The following is a 19,809-nucleotide window of genomic DNA, read 5'->3' as shown; positions in this document are numbered from 1 at the left end:
TGGCTTGGTACCATAACTGGTTCTTGTCCAGATCATCTTTTTTGGTTTTCATTTATGCTTTATCCCTCCCGCCATTCACATCTGCCCTCCAGAGCTGTTTCTGATCCACAATTGCATTGCCCAGTTTGCCCTTCCCCAGGGAAGTTCTGCAAAGCAATTGAGCCTCAGCTCTCTCCCCCTTTCTGCATTTTTAAAAGAATAAACAACAATCCAGAAGCTGGAAGCAAAGGGAAGGAGCAGCTAAACCAGCAGGAAGGACAGAGCATCTCATTCCCACAAGACTCACTCCTTTATCCTTTCTTCTTAGACACTTCTCCTAGGGTTAGCTTCTTGTTTTAATTTACTTCTAAGCTATTTCTCCTTTTTTTTCTTCTGTGAGGAAGGAGACAAATTGCCTCAGCTTTCAGTATAATCCTGTCCCACTTTCTGCTGTAGCCAAAGCCATCTATGGATCTCACAAATCATTACAAGCACCAAAGGGTGCTTTCTAATCACCTCTTTTCCACTGAAGAAAATGCATTAGGACCTCTAGCCTTAAGATGGAAGACCCTGCTGCACCTGGATGCCAGTCAATATTTTCCTTCTAAGTGCTTTCCCATAGTCCTACCTAATTTTAAGAGGAGAAGTGAATCCTGAAGTCATCCAGTCCAGGTAAACTTATTTCAATAGGAGTCAGAGTACCAAAGTCTGGTTTTAGGAGGCCGGTTACGGGTTCTTCATGGGTGAGGCTACATCTGGCATAAGTGTCCCATGAGCACCAGTGCCCCTCCTTTTCCTTTTTCGGAAACAGAAAAAGAATAAATATTAAGAAAAAACAATAAACAGTCTGAATATGAGGGATACTGTTAGCCTTTTCTTCCTAATCAAGGAAAATAGAGAAAGATTGCTATACCTTTATCTTTTGCTAGATGCTAAACCCTTTCTGAAACAAGGACTCACTAATTCTGTGGGAACTAGCATTACTGTAGTCTGGTTTGTTGCAGATCTGTACCAGATGTTGCTTTACTTCAGTGTAAGAAATAAATGCAATGATGCATTATTTAGGTAGGAAATCCTATTCTCTAATGGAAGTATTTTGGAGGTGTTTATACGGTCTCTTTCCTAGAAAGTCTCTCACATGCAGTATTACAAGAGCACAGTCAGTTTCTTTCTCTTTCAAATCTACTGCTGCATTTCAAAACTGATAAAAAATTAATTATTCCTGAAATAGCTCTGCTCTGTCACACTCAGTTGAAATCAGTTCTCGAGCTGAAAAGGTATTTGCAAGAGGAAGGATTGAAAACAAGCAGAGTATTCCTGCATAAGCCACATTTTCCCATAAAGCTGTGTGGCTTTTTTCCTCTGAGAGTCAAAAAACATTTCATGGTGATTGTGCTTCTGAGGAACAAAGACTTAGTTTTCCCTTGGAACTGGTATGACTTCTCAGCCCTGGGCCATTTCCCAAGGACCATTGCATTCATCCCTTTGCTGGGGAAGTTTCCAGCTGAGCAAGAATTTACCTTGGCCTGAACAAACGAGGGCTCAAGGCAACAATAACAGCGAGCCAGATGACACACTGGGTCCTTTAGACCCTCTTAGAAATACCTTCCCTGATGCTGAGCCAGCCCTGGCAGCAGCAGAAGCGCAGCACATTTGCAGGCTCTGTGCAGGAAGATCAAATGCTGCTCTTTGCAGAAACACAGTTTCACCAGTGCCCTGTAAATCCTGTGTCCTGATGGAAGCATCCAGTTGCAAATCCAGTGGAGTGAGAGGGATCTTGCTGCCTTCCCCCTTTTCTTCTCAACTGATCTGGACAAAATTCAGCTCTGAATCTTCGAAGTTTCAAAGGCTGCAGAGACAGGAGTCACATATGCTGGCAAAGGGCAGAGCAGGGGTAAAAGAGCATCTCCCACTTCATTTCTGCTATTGAATGCTTTGAAATCATGTGGGCAGGACAACCACTTAGGAAATATTCCCTGGTGTTTAATCCTGTACTGACCCTCAGCCTATTGTTTAAAGACTCGCTACACAATATTCTCTCTTTACCTTTTGTGTTTTCCATTTTGCCTCTTGCTGATCTATTTCTTTCCAACCTGACTGGACATCATGTTGCTCACTGTCTTTCAGCCTGAATCTACACCCAGTAACACTGCAAAGGACTTTTCCTAAGGTATATTCAAACTGGGAGAAAGTACTATATTAAAACCTCTTCTTTTTTTGCTTTATTCTGTCCAGTTTAGCAGAGATGATAGGTTCAGAGTCCATTATCCTGCCTAGGATACATGAAGGTGCATAGCTCAAATCATCACTGCCTGGAGTTAACACGAAATGAAGAAAACCCCATTCCTGCTTGGATCATCATAAGATCATACCTGCATTGTTGTCTAGTAAAACTTAATTTTTTGCTGACACAATGTCATAGCCAGTGAGGGACTCAGTATTCTGCTAGACAGTGACACTGGTTCCTACTCATACCTACCCCAAGGTACACACGTGTTCCCAAAGCTGCTGTGAGTCTTTACTGCTTTTCACTCCTGGATGACTTTGACTTCAACCTTGTGTTATTCCTCTAATATAATAATTAATCTGTCATGTGTCATCTGTGATCTGAAGTGCCAGGGAGTGCTTCAGAAGTGATTAGGTATCTGCAGAAACAGAGGGCACAGGGGACAGCCTACCTGCAAGTGCTAGCTGTGAACACCACAGGGCCATAAAACAGACCAATGAACACTAACTGTGTATTTTCTGACTTAAGTGGTGATCACTTAATTATAGGCAGCTATCAAAGATCAGAGCAGAACCCTGGTATCAACATGCTTGTAGTGCTATTGAAATGAAAGATGTTACCCTTTCTTCTGCCAGCAGTTTCCATCCTGGGCTGCTCGATGCTTTTGTGTGTTGTTCCCAGGAGACGTGTGAGCAATGGATTCCTTTAGCCAATGCATGCACACTTGGCTGTTGTTTATTTACAGGTTCCCTGGAGAATATGCTTATCAAAACGAGTGCAGCCTAGGCAACTACTGCAAATGGCACCCAACATCACTTATGCACTGCAGCCTGAAATCTGAGCTGTGGCAGCAAGGAAAGGGTGATAAAAAACCAAAAACCAGCCCTCCAGGAGTTGGAAATGACCTTTTCCTATCAAAGTGCTTAACTGAGGCCTTTTCAGAAATTAACCTAAGAATAAGGAAAAGGCACAGTACAATGAAGTTGTGCTGTTGCATGTGGATGGACAGCTGACAGCATTTCAGTCTAGCACACCCACTCCCTGCTCCCAGGAGCAGTTTAAAGACTTTCCTTGTTAAGAGAAATGTTTTAAATATAGGACAGATCTTTCTCCAGAGTTAGCTGACAATTCTCAACTATTTAACTCCTGCACTGACTTCCATCAGCTCAGGATTTGGGCCTCTATGTTCCTTCTCTTCCTCTAACTGACTCTTTGACTGCTTCCTTTCCTCTCCCGCAGGTTTTTGCAGCGAAAGTGCTCAACTTTGTGCTCCCAAACCTGTCCCTGGGATCAATAGATCCAAATGCAATTTCCCGGAACAAGAAAGAGGTGAGAACCTTAATGCCATTTTAAGTCACTGGATAGCTGGTATCTTGTCCCAGTGCCACCATTTCTCTTTTAGAAAAACCCACAAGTGTTTTTCTAAATCAGGAGGGCAAAAATCTGTGCTGCTGTAGAAAGGTGACATATCTCTGACACCAATGGAACTGACTGCACACAGAAGACTGTGGGAAACCAGCTGTTCCTCCCTGGGGTGTGCCTCGCACCTGCAGCTGCTCTGGGTACCAGATGTGACAGAGGGCTATGGGTGCAGTGGGAAGCACAGCAGCAAAACCCAACTCAGGGTGCAAACACACTGCTAAAGTCAGCTTTTCCACCCCTGCTCTTTGCAGTGAAATCATGCAAAACCCTACAGTCCTGAGGATTTCTTTTCCAGCTTCCAAACCAAGATCACATTGTGCCAGATGCATTCAAGCAGAGGAAAAGAGTGTACTTGACCCAAAGAACTTGTTACAAGGTCTCCTGGATCACACTCTGATGCTGCTACAGCCTTTCCAAACAAATGATACATTCACGCTGCACCCAAGGATAATACTTAAAGGAGCTGCAATTGAAGCAGCTGTTGCAACAACGCAGCTCCAGCCTCGCCACTGTGGCTGTGCGTGGAACTGTCCTGGGGTTGAGCTTTTATAATGCCACAATTATAAGCCTGGGACTCGTCTCCCCACTCCCTCATGGTAATAACTGTGTCAGCCTATTCATGCCATCACTGCAAAAACAGGTGTCACTGCAACTGCTGCAATACCACCTAATGAGGGTTTTTCCTTCTCGCTGTTGTGGGAGGAGTGAAAGGAGAGAGTCACAAACCGTAAGTGAATGAAGGTGCTTAGGCTGGACCCAGAACTTGGTGCATTTCAGAAAGCAACTTGAATTATAGAAAATAGCACTCAAGGATGTCTCAAGAGCTTTGCTGGTGCAGTGGTCACTTGTTCCTGTGCTCCCACGCCAGCTCCCATCTCACTGACAGATGCTGTAATTTTCCCTGCTGTTCATGCAGTGGTTCATACCTTAGCTAGGAGTTAATAAATTGCCTTTCCCTGAGAAGGCAGCTCGACCAGCATTAGAATTGGAGCTCAAAGGATATGGGGCAAAGATCTATGTGAGTGGAGTGCATCCAGCCTTGGCATATCCCACATCTTTGGCTCACCTATTCAGAAAACTGGAAAGCAAAGAGTCTCCCAGAATAGCCTCAAGGCTCAGGGTTGTTTCTTGGCACTGCCAGAGGGGTTTTTGTTCCAGTGACTTTCAGTTCACTTATCTGTGAAGAGAGCATAAAATTTCACTGTGTTGGAGGTGGAAAGATCCGAGGAGCTGAGGAGAAGACAGGACTAGCATGGAGCGAGATCATGTGCATCCACTGATGTACTGTGTGACATATGCTCAGAAGTACCAGATGAGGCTGCACAAAATATATGCTTGGGAAGAAGGCTGACTCCAGTCTAGCTGTAGAAACCCATTCTTAATTACATTCAGCTGCCATAACTTGTTGCATATAATTCAGAGAAAAGGTTTAAATTAGACAATCAGTTCACTAAAATGACACAGAGGAAGTTTTTCACATCTACATTTGTATTTAGAGGATAAAAGCAGTCAGTGCTCTGGGGGAGGAGAGGAATTGGAGAGCTTTATTCCCTACCTGAAGAGTGAGCGTGGCTGCAATGTGTGGGTCTGTGCCTGCTTCTGCACTGATTTGTTATGTGACACCTGAACCCTGCTGCAGCTGCATTAAATGATGTTTAAAGTTTACAGTATTTAAGGATGCTTTTAAATACACCTCCAAGAGCTGGATCCTCTGCTGGAAGATGCTATTGCTGCACTCAATAGCTTTGTAGGAGAAAAGTGATGATGTGGGGACATCCTGAATAATAATACAGTTAGGGAAGTGTCAGAGAGCTCCTGAAATTGGTGCACAGTATTGACTGAGCGCTTCCGTGTTGCGGTGATGTTAGGAATCACCACAGCAACCACTGGACATACTTTATAATAAATGCTATTGTGTTGTCTTTCTAACCACGTATTTGCTGCTGCTTCGTCTGCTCTGTCATGCTTCAAGTCTCTAAAGCTTCCTTGGAACATTGCTTTTCCTCTGCCCTTTCCATGGAGCAAGGGAGAGCCTTTTGCAGTGGATAAAGGTGTAGGTCTGCTTCATTAGAGCCTGCCTACAATGGAGAGGTCTTCCAAATGAGACAACCCCCCCTGTGTGCTGTGCTGCCTTCTCACCTGTAGTGAGCACTGCTGACATAGCAGCTGGGTAGCAATGTAAAGTGCTCTCCTGACCCCCTTCAAACACCAGGATTTGAGGCTCCAGGCCCTTACTGAAGATAAGACAGCATTTTGGTCCTCTGGCTGCCTCTAAGCACACCCCACCCTCCTTTTGGATTCAGGACGCTCAGATTTAAAGCACACAATGTGCTGGAAACATCCATTATTTATATGTTACACATACTCTCCTGCCAGACCAGCTTTCTATTCACTAGAAACATTTTTGGGACAACATCCAAGAATTTTCTAATGAGTTTGTGTTCCCAGAAAGCTGTCTTCAGGGTGTGGGGACTGAAACACGGAATGATATAGAGATGTTTGTTTGATGTTTCCTGTATCAAACACAAGAGAGACAAAAGAGAGCAAGAAGTAACCTTAAAACCAGTCCTGTTATTCCAAGGAGGAATGACTTCACAGTGGCAGGAACCTCTTTACCGCACTAATCTTTGTTAGCTGCTGTTGACTTAGTGGAATGGTCCCCCTGACTTTAGCCTTGTTCCTGCCCAGTCCACATAGGATGAGGCTGCAAGAGAAGATGCAGACCTCTAAACAGGGCAGTGTGATGCAGCAACCTCATGGTTGCTTCTGTCTTAGAATTACATAAAGATAAAAAGAGCTGTTGTGAGAGACCCTGGAGAGACTTTGCCTGACTGTGTCTGGAAGCAGTCACAGGCTCTCCTGGGATCACCTTCTGTTCTTGCTCCCTGTCTCAGAGCTTGGTGCAGCAACAACAGCTTTGGGCTTGCAGGGTTTACAGATTGTAGCCTGCAGAATATAAAGCCCATTCCCTGTCTTTCCTCCTTCCCCAGAGAGCTGCTGCTTGGCACTCACCCCATGCACTGAGCATTAACTCTGACAAGGATTCCTGTTCATTGACTGGGAACAGGATACAGCCCCTGCAGTCCTGATCATTCCGGGTTGGGACTGGGTTATTATTTTTTTTTCTCCTGCCATCATCTACACAAAAATATTTGTTGGCTGCTCAGTAACTAAAAAAACCCCATTCTTTCAGACAACAAGAGAAAGAAAGAAACCCATTAGGTCATTCTACTAGCATTTATGGGGCTGGGGACGGGGCCACCTCACATGAATTCATCAACACTGTTTTACTCCATGAGAAGGGACCTTCTGTCAATCCATCCACCCATCCCTCCTGAATCCCCCCTGCAAATTCTCTTATATATTGCATTCAATTAAAAAAACCCCAAAATCTACCAACTTAAAAAATAGTAAAGTCCACCCATCTCAGTGCTGTGTTGCTTTAGCACAGTGCTGTGACATAGGTCCAGATTAAGCTGAAGCCAGTTGCTAAGTAGTCAATGCAACACCGTGGTTTTGCCCAAAAAGTTGATGAAAAGTCACCATGTCTGGCTGAGAATATCAGAGTAGACCCAGCTGCTAACAGGAGAGTGAGCTGCACCCCACCAGGTGCTTGGTGTTCTGGAAGTCAAAGCTGAACGTTTTCCATGAGCACATTCACAACTCCTTCCAAACACAGGCGGCTTCTGGCCCTGTTTGAAGGACTTCGGAGAGCAGGGAAGGTACAGCTGAACAGTGTAGGGGATGAAGATGCAGATGGAGGTTTCTGCACCAACAAGCTGGTTGGGCACTGGGATGGTCCATGCAGAGCCAAAAGGACTGTGTGCTGTTCACCCTCTGCTTCCCAGGGCCATTAGCAGGAGCAGAGGGTGTTCAGCATGTCTCAATGTCTTAACCACAGTCTCATCTTTGCAGTTGCCTCTTACAAGCAGTTTTCCAGACCCTCAGCAAGCACTTGCCTCTTTGAAAGGGAGATACCATGTGTAATATCCTAATATGATGAGCTGTGATGATTATCTTTGTCTCCCTGCCAAAAATTACCCCTCACTTCAGAGTAGCCATGATCTTGCACAGACATCAAAATACAACAATGGCCTTAATCAAATCCTAGAAACATCCACCATATCCAAGCATCCCTAAGTGAGTTCTGTGGTAACTTAAAGTTTTTTGGTTCAACTCTAACACAAAGTACAGCTGTCCCTCCCTGGACCATCCTTAGTACTGGGGGCTGGGCCTGAAGGGTGTCAGCCACTAATAGTGCCAAACTGCCTCCCATGTCTTCCTCTTGCTGCACATAGGGATAGGAACCATGGATTCAAGCAGTGGGAGATGGTGGGAACTGGAAGCAAGAGAGTGATGGGGAAAGGCCTGTGAGCACCAGGGTGCCTCACTGCCCCCTCCTTTTCCAGTGCTTTGTGCTCCAGCACATTTGAGATGACAACAGGGGAAATTGGCTTCAAACCCTCTGGCAAGTAAATGCATCCAGATGGGAAAGCCCCACCATGTACTGTTCTGTCACCCTGAGAATCTCATCTCATGGGGAATTGAAGGCAGAATCCACCCCAAAACCTTTCTGTCCATACTGTCCTACAGTGCCTGCCTGTGCCTACACCTACACATGGCCACATGTGCTTGGGTGGCCTATTGGGCCACCTCCTACCCATGGTCCCCTCAGGGCAGGCATGGGCAGAAGCAAAAGGACCTCAAAATGCCTCCAAGGTAGAACTTGAATAGACCCCACAGCCTGTGAGGAGAGGAGGAGACTGTTTTCAGCTAACCTATAAATAACCATCATTTCTATAAACATCTGCCAGGGTTGGGAGAAACTGGAGGCTGTGCCAGAGACCAGCCCATAATCAAAGCATTCTGGCAAATACTGCGATGGTGGGGGCTGTGTGGGCCGTCTCCACTTAGAGTATACAAATATTTACTGTAGATTTGCCTGCTGCAGTAACTACTCCTTCCTAGCAACTTTCTGCACCAGCTCTTGTGCATTTTTATCCCCTCACAGTCTGGCTGAGCAAGTTGTTCACTGTTTTTTTTTGCCTACCACCTAACACCATTATTTGCTGCCTTGTGCATCACACTTTGCAGCCAGAGATGAGCCCTTCGCTTTGCAGTCACCTGTGTCAGTTGTCTGTAGGTGTAGGCCATGGTCTCTGCCCCTGGATAGGGAAGGAGAACATTTGAGCCCTCAGCAGAGAGGATAATGGCCTGGAGAACATCAGCTTTCAAACAACACAGTCTGAAGGACCCTCTGTAGAAGAGATATCACATTGGAATGACAGAAGGGCACAGCAGAGGAAAAAAATGCAGGCAGGTGCCCCTGTGGGAATGGTCTTTATCCAACACTGGTTGTTTCCCTGCAGGAGCTCCCTTCAAAGAGCTCTGGCTTGAAAATTTTCTAGTGGTGTAGGAGAGAAACACGCAGCAAAGAGTATGTCAGGTTGTGTGAGCAGTGCTGGGAAGCCACAGTACCTCAGCCTTGACTCTGATGGCAGGATGTCCTGAGAGAGCAGGAAATGACTGTGCAAGCCAAGAGAAGAGGCTCTTCTCTGCCAGGCTGGTCTGCTTTTTCTCATCTTCATGAAATATTGCTAATCTTAAATTAACTCTTTCTTCCTGCCAGATGGAGTCTTACACATCTGATCCCTTGGTCTACCACGGTGGCATGAAGGTCTCCTTCGTCATCCAGCTGATGAACGCCATTGCCAGAATTGAACGAGCCCTGCCCAAGCTGACTTTGCCCATCCTGGTGCTACACGGCTCTTCCGACAAGCTCTGCGATATCAGGGGCTCCTATTTACTGATGGACACAGTGCAGAGTCAGGACAAAACCCTCAAGGTCATCTTGCTTTCTTGATTGTTAGGAGATTATGCTGTCAGTGTTGGCCTGAGCATGAGTGACTGGGAGGGGTAGGGAGCCTGCTGACCTCCAGAGAGCTGGAGGCAAAGAGCTGATGGATTGGTGAGGCTGGGCAGGTGACAGCCCCTTTCACCAGGGGGTAGCCCAAGCTCAGCCCTCCCTGGCCTTTCAGCAGCTACAGCCAGGCTGGGGGCAGGGGGTGGTGGGCGATCTCCAGGCCTGCCCCTGTGCTGGCTGTGTACCTAGAGGGTGTCTTGGACATGAAGCAGCTCGGTGCAGAAGTAGAGCAAGGCTCATAAGCAGGTAAAGTGTTGACCCTAAAAGGTCTTCTGAACAATGCCAACTGTGCGAGCACCAGCCTTACCTCATGTTCCAGTGTGTGGAGGGAGGTCTTTCCAAAACGCTGGACAACAAAAGCAACTTCACATCTGCTCATTTCGAGAGAACCACAGCTGATTAACCAATTGTTAGCACATGAATAAACCTGAAAGAGAGACAGGGAGACCAAGGGAAAGCTTTTGTCACTGGAAAAATAACTGGATAGTCTGAGCATAAAAGGTGTAAAAGTGCACAAGGCACGATGGGAACATCCCCCATTGTCCTTTACACTACAAGGGCATGATAAGTATTTCCTCCTCCTTAATGGGAGAAGAAGCAAGAAATGGATGGGGCTGGGACATGCATTCTGTTCCTAAAGGGCAGCAGGGTGCTCTGGTACTCACAGGCTGCAATGCCAACACCTTCCCGCTTGTCGAGGGCCAGCACCACCAGTGGCATCTCCTTGATTTCATAACCTGCTACATCTCAGAAAAAAGCTGACAAGTTGTGGGCAGGATGTGTTGTCGTCACCTGTGGGTGTCGACAAGAGGGGACCGAAGGCTGTTTTGTTCATGCAGATTTATTTTTTCTGTGCTCATCTCTACTCTCTCCCTGGTTGCAGGTGTATGAGGAAGCCTATCATGCCCTCCACAAAGAGCTGCCCGAGGTCTCTACCTCTGTCTTCACAGAAATACTGACATGGATTGGCCAGAAGGTCTCAGCAGCTGGGGAAACCAGCCATACTTAAGAGCAATTGCATTTGCAGCTCTTACTGGGGTTTTCTGGGAATAGATGTTTTTTCTTATTAGAAATCTCTTGGAGAAAGATCTAACATGGAGGGATTCTTGGGGTATTTTATCACGCACAGCATAAGGGAGGGTGGGGGGAGAGGCACAGGGTGGGGCATTATTTGCTGATGTAAATGGCCATTGCCCTAATCTGGAGAAGAATTGATAGCTGTGGGATGCTCCTCACCCAAACTTTCCCCATGGCTTCTCCTTCTCTGCTTTCGCTGGGGTGACAGGAGTGTGTTTATACTGCAATAATTATTGATATGTAAAAGAAATCAGTATCTTCCACTTCATGGTTTTGATGCCAGGTGCGTCCCTTGTCCCCACCATCCAGTACCTTAAAAACCCTGGTCCTTGAGAGGAGAGCACTAACAAAGGTGCTGGGTGATGAGGAGAGGCTAAAGATGGAGCTGACAGCTCCTGGAGGGTGAAAGGCTGATTTTCAAGATCAGACCCCTTTGGATACTACCTTTTTAAGCAGACCAGGCCAGGGGAGAGTGTAGAGATGCCTCCCCAGTCACCCTGCACGTCCTCTGTGAGTTTGCACTCGGGGAAAGCATGTTGAACAGTGCTTTGATTTTCATCATCAGAGCAGGATCCCAGAGGGAAGAGCAGGAATGTGGAATCAAACCCATTTAGCACATTAAATTCCCATGCTTTTCCCTATGTCAAACCCCATCTCCTCTGCAAGATGAACTATTCTGTAAATATTCCTAGGGACAGGGTTTTTTCCTTCCTTCCTTTTTTTTTTCTACTCTCCTTTTTTTTTCTTCTTTTGGAATTAATCACTTGTGCTACTGAAACTGAAAAAGCAAAGTCAAAGTTATAAGAGAATATAGTAATATAATATATGATGTATATAGAGGTGGCTGGAAGCTGGGAAAGAAATGGGAGGAGAGTGAAGAAGGAGTTAATCATTCCTTCTCTTGGCAAGGAACGATGTTGTCCTACCAGGATCCGGTCCTCTCACCATAACTTTACAGTCATAATCTGTTGTTTTCCTTCATCAGTTGGAAAATGTCCTGAAAATAATGCTAGAGAGAAGTGCAGAGCATCTGGTGGGTGGGGAGTAGCAGTGGGCGTCCTCATGGTCCACTGGTTTAGCAGGAGACCCACAGCATGAGTAGAGATCCTGTCCAAGCTCATCCCAGTGTCCTCCTAATCAGCACTGGGGTAGATCACTGAGGGGCTGAGCTCAGCCCTTTAGGACATGTGGGGAGTTGAAGGCAGAGTGTGGGGTGTGATCATCCATCCAACCCCTACCTTGCTGTACTGGGGCATCCATAGACCCTGCTGTACAAGCTTCTGTGGAGGAGCTTGTGGACTGGGCCTGTGGCTCAGGTAAGCCAAATCCTAGAGCTGCCTGAGTTTCTGCTAGCAGCAGGGTGAGAGGAAAGAGTTTAGACTCTGGATTAGAGCAGAGACATTGTACTGACACAGTAAAAGCTGCATAGTGATGGCAGAGTGGCTGTGCAGGCCAATTTATCCAGCGTGATGGCCCTCAGCATGAATATACTTCTTGGCACTACCCAAAGGGACGGGGTTTAACCTGCACTTCTCCCTCTGGTTTTGCAAGAAAAGAATGCATATGTTGCACTATGAGAGAGTGGGGCATGTCCCCCAGTGACAAACCAGTCCTTACTGCCTTCCCTGCAGCAGCAAGAAACATTGCTTGTGTCTTGAGCTGCTGTCACCGGGGCTGGATCCCTCCTGTGACAGTCAGGGGGGGTCACCCACCTCTTTTCCCTTTGGAAGCAGTTCTGGCAAGGTTCAGGAAAGGGACCTCTGTGCAATAACAGTCAGAATCAGGGCTCAGACCCATTCAGTCCCAGCAGCATGGATGGATGAAAGATGTGTGGATGCAGGTTGTGTCCTTGTAGTTGCCCTAAGGGGCCCAAGTCAGGGAAGATCTTTTATACAGGTTGATCCAGGCACTTTGGCATTTGTATTTTCTTGCCTCTAAAGAGAGGAACAAGCTGTAGTTCTCCCAGCAACGCCAGCTTTTTATTGAAATATTATTCCAGTGCAATCAGCTGTTCTCAGCAGCCCCTGCTAATCCTCTGGTGACACTTAACTCTGGGAAGGAGCAATGCACAGGTCACCTGCTTTCCATCCTCCAGCAGCCTGTCTTGAGGTAACTTCTTTTGCCTGAGCAAGCTCCCTCCTGGCCAGATGCTGCTAGAGAAAGACAGCAAGAAGAGAAACACTACAGCAGTGATAAATCTCACCTTCTTCTTCAGCTGGAAGGGGAAACAAGTGGGTGTAATCCAGAGGTGACAGACATTGCGGGGGTAGTAGCAAGATAATGACTTAAGGATAGGATTTTTGAAAGCACTTTTCTTGAGGAAGTCAGGAGGAGTAAATCAATGCCCACATTCTTTACATCCCTTCCAAACTGACAAGCACTTTGCAGGAGGGGAGAGGGAAGTGACCCTTCAGCAGAAAGGTCAGAGCCCGTCTGCTCCCTCCAACCTGGCTTCAGGCAGAGGAAAGTCCGTTGTCAGTGCCTTTGCTAAAATGTGTCCTTTCACCCAAGAAACATCCGCAGCTGAACAGAAATAAAGGGAAACAAATTACATTCATCTGGGGAAGACTTGTCCTTCTGTCTATAGCTAAGCTCAGCAGTGGCACACGGCCTGGGGAGGCTGTGTTTGAAAAAAAGGTTAACAAACAAAACCTACAAAGAACAACAACAAGAAAAAGCCAAGCAACCCCAAAGCCATGGCACAGCAGCAGTTTTCTGAAGAGTTACCTTCTGAGGCAATTAACACAAGGAAACCTATCCAAAAGAAGCCAGACACTGCCTGCGCTGACCCCACGCACCCCTGGGCTGGCTGCCGAGCAGAGAGGGGCCACAGCTCCTTGGCAGGTGGGGAAATGAGTGCAGAGGGAAGGAGCCAGGAACAAATCAGCGTGGGCCAGGTGAGACACTGATGTGCACATTTCAGCTCTCACCGCTGTTGCTGATCCCTTCCCCTGCCTGTAAGCTCCTTTATACTGACCCAGTTAGGTTTCACCAAGCCCCGGAGGAATTCTTCCTTGGCTGACCAGATTAGCAATGAGCAGAGCAGCTGCTGAGGAAAATGTAATTACACTCTATTTCCAACTGGCAGGTACCACTTGCAGGGAGCACAGCCAGCCTTATGAATGTTGCTGTGCGGAGCCACACCAGAGTCTGGTCTGCCTTGGAGAATAGGTGGCACTCGTGACTGAGCAATAGCAACGTGTAACTACTGTATATATCACCACCTGTAGCACTGAGAGGCCATTCCCCACTGCCTAACCCATAATGTTTTCTATTTAGCCTGTCCTTTTTATACCACTCACCTTAGCACACTGCCAGCACAAATCCATTGGGATCACATTTCCTTTTACAAGTAACTCCTGAGGTTGTCTCTCTTGTTCTGTTGTGTTCCAGTTCAATAAAATACATTTATATATATATATACATATATAAAAACATATATACATACACATGTATTTTCAGTGGAAAAACCATATACAAGTTTAGGATTCTTAAAGGAATACAATGTATATTGCAACTAATAATAAAGTTATGTTTTCTGAACAAAGTGTGTCTGAGGGAATCATTGGTGACCATTCCAAAGGGCTTCCCACACCCCAGGTGAAACAACAGTGTGGAGCTGGTGGAGGATATGCAATAACAGGCAAACTCAGCCTGCTTCAACACCTGATTCCCATGCTTCTACAAGCCCATTAAAACATGATGTTGGTCCTGAACTAAACCCAATTCCAACAGGAAGCATCTGCACCGTGGCCAGGAGCAACTGCTGATTAAATACCACATTTTGTCCCCAGCTGTGACTGCAGATCAGGCTGGGGAGTGGCTTTGATGCTGTCAGCTCCCAGGCAGTGCCCAGATGCTGTAGGAGCTCCTGCTCCATCGAGACCCAGGGATGATGCTGTCAGAATGCCCCACGCTGCAGAAATGTCCCCCCTGCCCAGAGAGTGGGGCTGGGCCAAAGAGCAGCCATAAGGTCCCCTGCTGCTCTCATACACATTTCAGGACAAGTCACTTCCTTGTATGGGCTCCCCAGCCACTAACACTCCAAATCAGATGACAACTGCTGCAGCAGGGGACAGACAGGACAGTATGCTCTCGTGCCAGCCCTCTGGCCAGAGTCATTAGCAGCACCAGACCCAACCTGCAACCTTCATCAATTCATTTCATCTTCCTTATGCCTCAAGTCACTAAATCAAGAGAATAATACTCTCTTTCTGCAGCCCTGTGCAGGCTCTGTGCCTGATCACACCCCAGCAGGTCAGGAGCTCTGGCCAAGGACTTTGATGCACGTCAACACAGATACAGGGCTGGGGCTTCTCACCAAGCGAGCAGGCACACCATGCTAGTAAGGAGATCATCAGTAACAAGATTTGCTTTAATACTGGCAAGTCCACAGCTCTTTCTTCTGGTATTTTGGTGGTTTATTAAGCTCATTACAGTTTTGAGAGTCACTGGAGGGTGCCACACCATGGTGCTGGGACAGGGACTGAGCACAGGAGGGAGGGGACAGTCCTTCACAAGGCTGAAAGCAGCACCAGCACAAAGGAGCTTTTTGGCAGTGCACTTCCCCCGGTGTCACCACCTGATGCCTGGCGAGCTGTCACAGCCATAGGTGGCCTTCCTGTTTTTAGCCCGTGCTGCTACTCTGATCCTGCGAGTCTGCGGGAACCCTGAAGCTTCTGCCTTTTTCTCTTCCGTCTTTTCTCTATGCTCAGTCCTGTGTTATCCAAGGCTGGCTCTGGGGGCTGCTACAAGGTGGGGATCAGCCAATGAATGGAAAAGCAGGAGCCAGAACAGTGCCAGGGTGAGGGGGAGAGCTCCTTAGGAGTCCTTTCCAGTCACCATGGCAGGGACAGACAGCCTGCTGTGTCACCATTGGGACACAAGACAAGAGGTGTCATATGCAGTCAGAGTGCAGCAGGGACCAGGCCTCTGTCAGACCTCTGTCATCACACAGCCCATCACCCAGACCAGGCTCAGGCACTGAGAGCAGGCAAAGGCTTCAGCTCCAGTGAGTGGTGAGGAATGTTAATTCAGATCTGCTCAGCACGTAATCCACAGTGCCTCACTTCCATTTACTGCTGGTTAAGCATCAGAGGAAGGAGAAGTGGGGCTGCAACCCACTGCAGAGCTGCTGCTGGGGGTGAGCAGGGACTTGCACCTCTCCACCTACCACTGTCCCTGCCCAGCTTCAGGCAGAATTTCATCACAGGAAAAGGAAGATGGAGCTGAAGAGTTGTGCAGGTGCCACCACACCACCAGAGCCCACCGGTGCCACACACGTGCTGCAGCCTGACCACCTGCCAACACCACTCCTGCTCGCCCAGGCTCTCAGAAGGGGGGGTTTGATCAGTCATTTGCTCTTCCCTCCACATATCAGCACAAGTCTCCTTTGCACGCAGAAGCAGCATCATGCCCTCCTAGCTTATCCATCTGGGATGCTCTCTTTCCCCGTCTGATGGGGAAGCTGCTGATGTGGAGCCGCCGCTCACCTTCCTGCTGCTCTCTAAACAGCTGCCTTATTAAGCAAAACCACCATGACTGTGAGCAAACACTGCAGAACCCACATCTCCCAACAGGCACAAGCCAAACAACTGGCCTTCCTGTGGCCACCGCTGCTTGGCAGGGAGGGACACAGGATTAATTTCCTTTCCCTCCGGAGGAAACTCTTCAGTGTATGGAAACATTCCAGGAATTCAGATGAAAAACAATTCCTAAGAGATCAATTAAGAGTTTGGGTAGATTGCATGATATGTGCTATCCAAAGGAAACTTGGCGAAGAAAGCTACTTGGCCTGGGGGGGAGCTGAGGGAGGGCAAGATGTCAAGCACGGAAAACACTTGTCTTCTAAGAAAACACACAGAGACAAGAATGGCAGAGGGGAAGGAATGGCAGCTCAGGGGCAAAGGACAAGGGGTACCTTGTCAGTTTAGGAAGGGCCATGACCAAAGGCAAGCAAACCTCTGCCAGAGCACAGTAAACCCTGGCATGAGACAGAGTCCTGGGAAAAGCTGGGCTTTCCAGCCCTCCCAAAGTCAGCAGCCTTTTTGTCAGCATCTTGTCTTCATTTACATAAAAAAACATGCAATGGCAACACCAGCAAAGCTCTCTGCAGGCCGACAGTGAACCCCGGAGCAGGAGATATCCACATGGTAGAAATAAACAACTCTGGTTCTCCAGGAAAATTTAAAAAATCAGCTTTTCCCTCTGGCTGGACTGCAGGGTCAGCCTCAGGCTGCAATGATAGCAGCGAGCCACCCTCCCTGTGGGCTGCACAGGGCAGCCCTTGTCTTCGTCACATCAAAAGCTTCCAGGGCTCACCCGTGCACTTTTAACACCAAGTCCTCTCCTCCCATGCTGAGTTTATGCACATCCCATGCTGAGGCTGCTCTGTGCCAAAACCCAGCCCGGGGGCACTTGTGTGACTGGTGAGTCCTGGATCCCCAGTAAAGGCCAGACTTTGCACGCGAGCTTGATGTGCCCCCTCACTGCAGTACCACGAGCACTGTGGTCAGCAGAACAAGAAGTACTGGCCCCTTGTGTGCTTCCAGACTAGGAAGGCTATTGTTTAATTGCATGCCTGATTGGAAAAGGTCACAAAATCAGGAAACAAGAAATACCATCTCCCCTGCCCCCAGGGAGAGAAGGAGCAGTCACCCCAGGAGCAGCATAGCCAGAGCCAGCACCTTGAACAGCTCTGAAGATGCTGTGCCCAACCTGCACTCACACCAAAAAAGCAGCACAGCAGGAAACAACTCACCTGAAGCATTTTCAGCTTCTCAAGAAGAGCCTTTGGAAAAGGGAAGGAGATTGAACTTGCCACCAACAAACTTTTGAAACTCCTGGATAATTTTTAGTTTTAGATCCAGGGAGAAGGGGGATGGAAGGAGTTCTAGAGAGCAGATTGCTGGCTCCTGTTACGGAAGCAAGCTTAATAAAACTCATAGAAATATTGGTAGTTCTGCTATGCTGTGCCAAGAATGTGTTAGAATAAAACCTTCTGAGCAGAAGGGAGAGATACAATGTCAGCTTAGCCCTGATAGGAAAGATTAGCCTTCATCTCCTAAAGCACATCCCAAGGAGCAGTAACTAACACACTGGCTTGCCTTCCCCTCAGAGCAGGTCTCTGCCCAGCCTGCCTCATACAGCTCATCAGTGTCACAGTCTTGTACAAATGGTACTGGGATAACCATGGCTTACAAAGAAGTGATAGAAGAATAAAGAGGGAGGCATTTTTTCCATACTGGAGTTTTAATGACATCACAGTGCAACACAGATCAGCTCGGTTTCCTCCACAGGAAAGCTACATCAAGTTATTTTGGACCAAATCTACCCTACCCTGAGCCCATGAACAGAAGCATCTGGCCACACCACAGCACTCCCTTCATCTCCTTTTCCTAACCCAACATGCCAAAGCAGCAGCCTTGCCTTCTGCCATACCAGCAAACAGAGCAGGCAGACTGCTGCTGTCAGGAGCAAGCAGATCTCACTTTCCAATCCTGCTCTTTCCCCTTGATCTTGCTCTGCTGGTAACAGGAGGAGGGAGAGGAAAGCTCTCACACTCATTTTCAGAGCTTATTTTGGGAACTGGCAGACAGACCCTTGGGACCGGAGCTAGTTGTTTGCATGGTACTGCTTCTCTTCCAAGGCTTTCTTTAATCTGCCGAAATGCCCTTCAAACCTTGCCCTGCACTTGTAGGCTTACAAAGTTAACCACAACTACGAAAAGCAAAGGGCATGTGCATGCTCATTCCCTTTTCCCCAGCTGCTGGTCACATCTAAGCTTGAAGTTCATAGCTTGACCTTGGTTTAAGGATCTGCATGTCCACGGCTGCACCCAAATGTGGCTGCTGTTCCCTAATTAATTCCCCCTTTGCCTCAGTTATTGCCAATAACCCACCTCCAATTTCCACCCTAAGGCCCTTGAAACCATTTGCAGCCTAAAAAAGGGTTCTCTTTGTCCTTTTACCTCAGCACTTCCTCAAGGCAGGCAGCAACCCCAGCAGAGCCAGCACCTTTATTCAAAACAGGCCCTGACTTTGAGAAATGGTTTGCTGGTATGGCCTCTCTCATCTTAATAAATTTGTTATGTCAAATCTGTTTTAGCTTAGAAGGTAAAACAAAAACCTGCTCCTCAGCACACCCACCCCCTGTGAGCAGAGAACCAAGCCAAGCCATGGTTTCCCATCACCACCTCTAGCCAGGATCACTCATCCCTGGGTGCTGAGCACAGACACATTCCAGCCCCCAAGCCTGTGATGGGCTTTGCCAGGCTGCTCACAGCAAGAGGAAAACAGTGTCACCCTGAGCAGGCGAGTCTGTCGGCACACAGCGACTGCGAGCGGCTACGTGGGAAGTGCCGTCTCCAGTTTGACCATGACTGGAGAACATGAATAGCTCAAGCCTCTTGCAGACTCATCCTTTACTCCAGGCTCTCCCAGCACAATGCTGCTCCTCGTGTGCACCATTCGGTGAGTCCCAAGAACCTGATTAAGCCCTGAACTTTTCCAAGCCCTTCTTTCAACAGCATTAGTCATCCAGATGTTATTAGTATCTCCTCTCCAAAACTTGCATGTTCCTACACAGAACAACAGGGACAAGATCGATGCTCGCTCCTTGGATGCCAGTCACGCTAAGAAGTCAACAGGGTCTGCACAGACAGCTCAGCTATTGCCTTTACCCAAACAACTGTAGCCACCCAGGCATACAAGAAAGCAGACAAAAAAAACAAGTGTCCATGTCCTCAGAGAGGAAGGACTGCCCAGACACTTCAGCAGAGTCACAGTTTTGGAGAAAACACAGGCTTCCAACTCCAGGAGCGCACTGAAAAAGTCAGAGTAGTTAACCACAAAGGCTGAAAAATCTCCATCCTTAGACATAATGGACAGTCAGCAATGAGAGAGGCACAACATGAAAAGGACAAAGGGAAAGACAACTTAGCTGTTAGCAACAGCCCAGACACAAACATCACCTCCCTGACACACAACCACGGCAGTGACCAAGCCTGTGCCACAGTGCTGCTAAGGAAAGGGAATAATCCTCAGAGAAAGGAGACAGTAAAAACAAGTTAGTGCTTTACTCACCTGTTCTGTCAGGACTGTACAAACTGCTTGGAAGCCAGGCAGTGCAGAGCCAGTCTTCGGCCTGGGTAAGGGAAAATGAAGGAGCCCACAGAGCCCTT

General features: G+C 47.6%; 1 protein-coding gene across 6 annotated transcripts in view; it reads left to right on the top strand.

Annotated features, from left to right (window-relative positions):
• Positions 1–14,167, top strand: part of MGLL (monoglyceride lipase) — a 100,915-nt gene extending 86,748 nt beyond the window's left edge. For 4 of the 6 annotated variants that reach the window (XM_032120962.1, XM_032120958.1, XM_032120960.1 and 1 more), the window contains 3 exons: positions 3,446–3,535; positions 9,258–9,473; positions 10,435–14,167. In XM_032120962.1, coding sequence (XP_031976853.1) covers positions 3,446–3,535; positions 9,258–9,473; positions 10,435–10,560 — 432 coding nt within the window. In that variant the 3' untranslated portion in view covers positions 10,561–14,167. The remainder of the gene's footprint in view (positions 1–3,445; positions 3,536–9,257; positions 9,474–10,434) is intronic. The other 2 variants (XM_032120961.1, XM_032120957.1) reach the window with 2 other exon arrangements.
• The last annotated feature ends 5,642 nt before the right edge of the window (positions 14,168–19,809 follow it).

Source organism: Corvus moneduloides, chromosome 11 (genome assembly GCF_009650955.1).
Source record: "Corvus moneduloides isolate bCorMon1 chromosome 11, bCorMon1.pri, whole genome shotgun sequence".
Taxonomy (NCBI): Eukaryota; Metazoa; Chordata; class Aves; order Passeriformes; family Corvidae; genus Corvus; species Corvus moneduloides.
The sequence above is the reverse complement of the archived record's forward strand: the minus strand, read 5'-3'. Positions and strand labels throughout refer to the sequence as shown.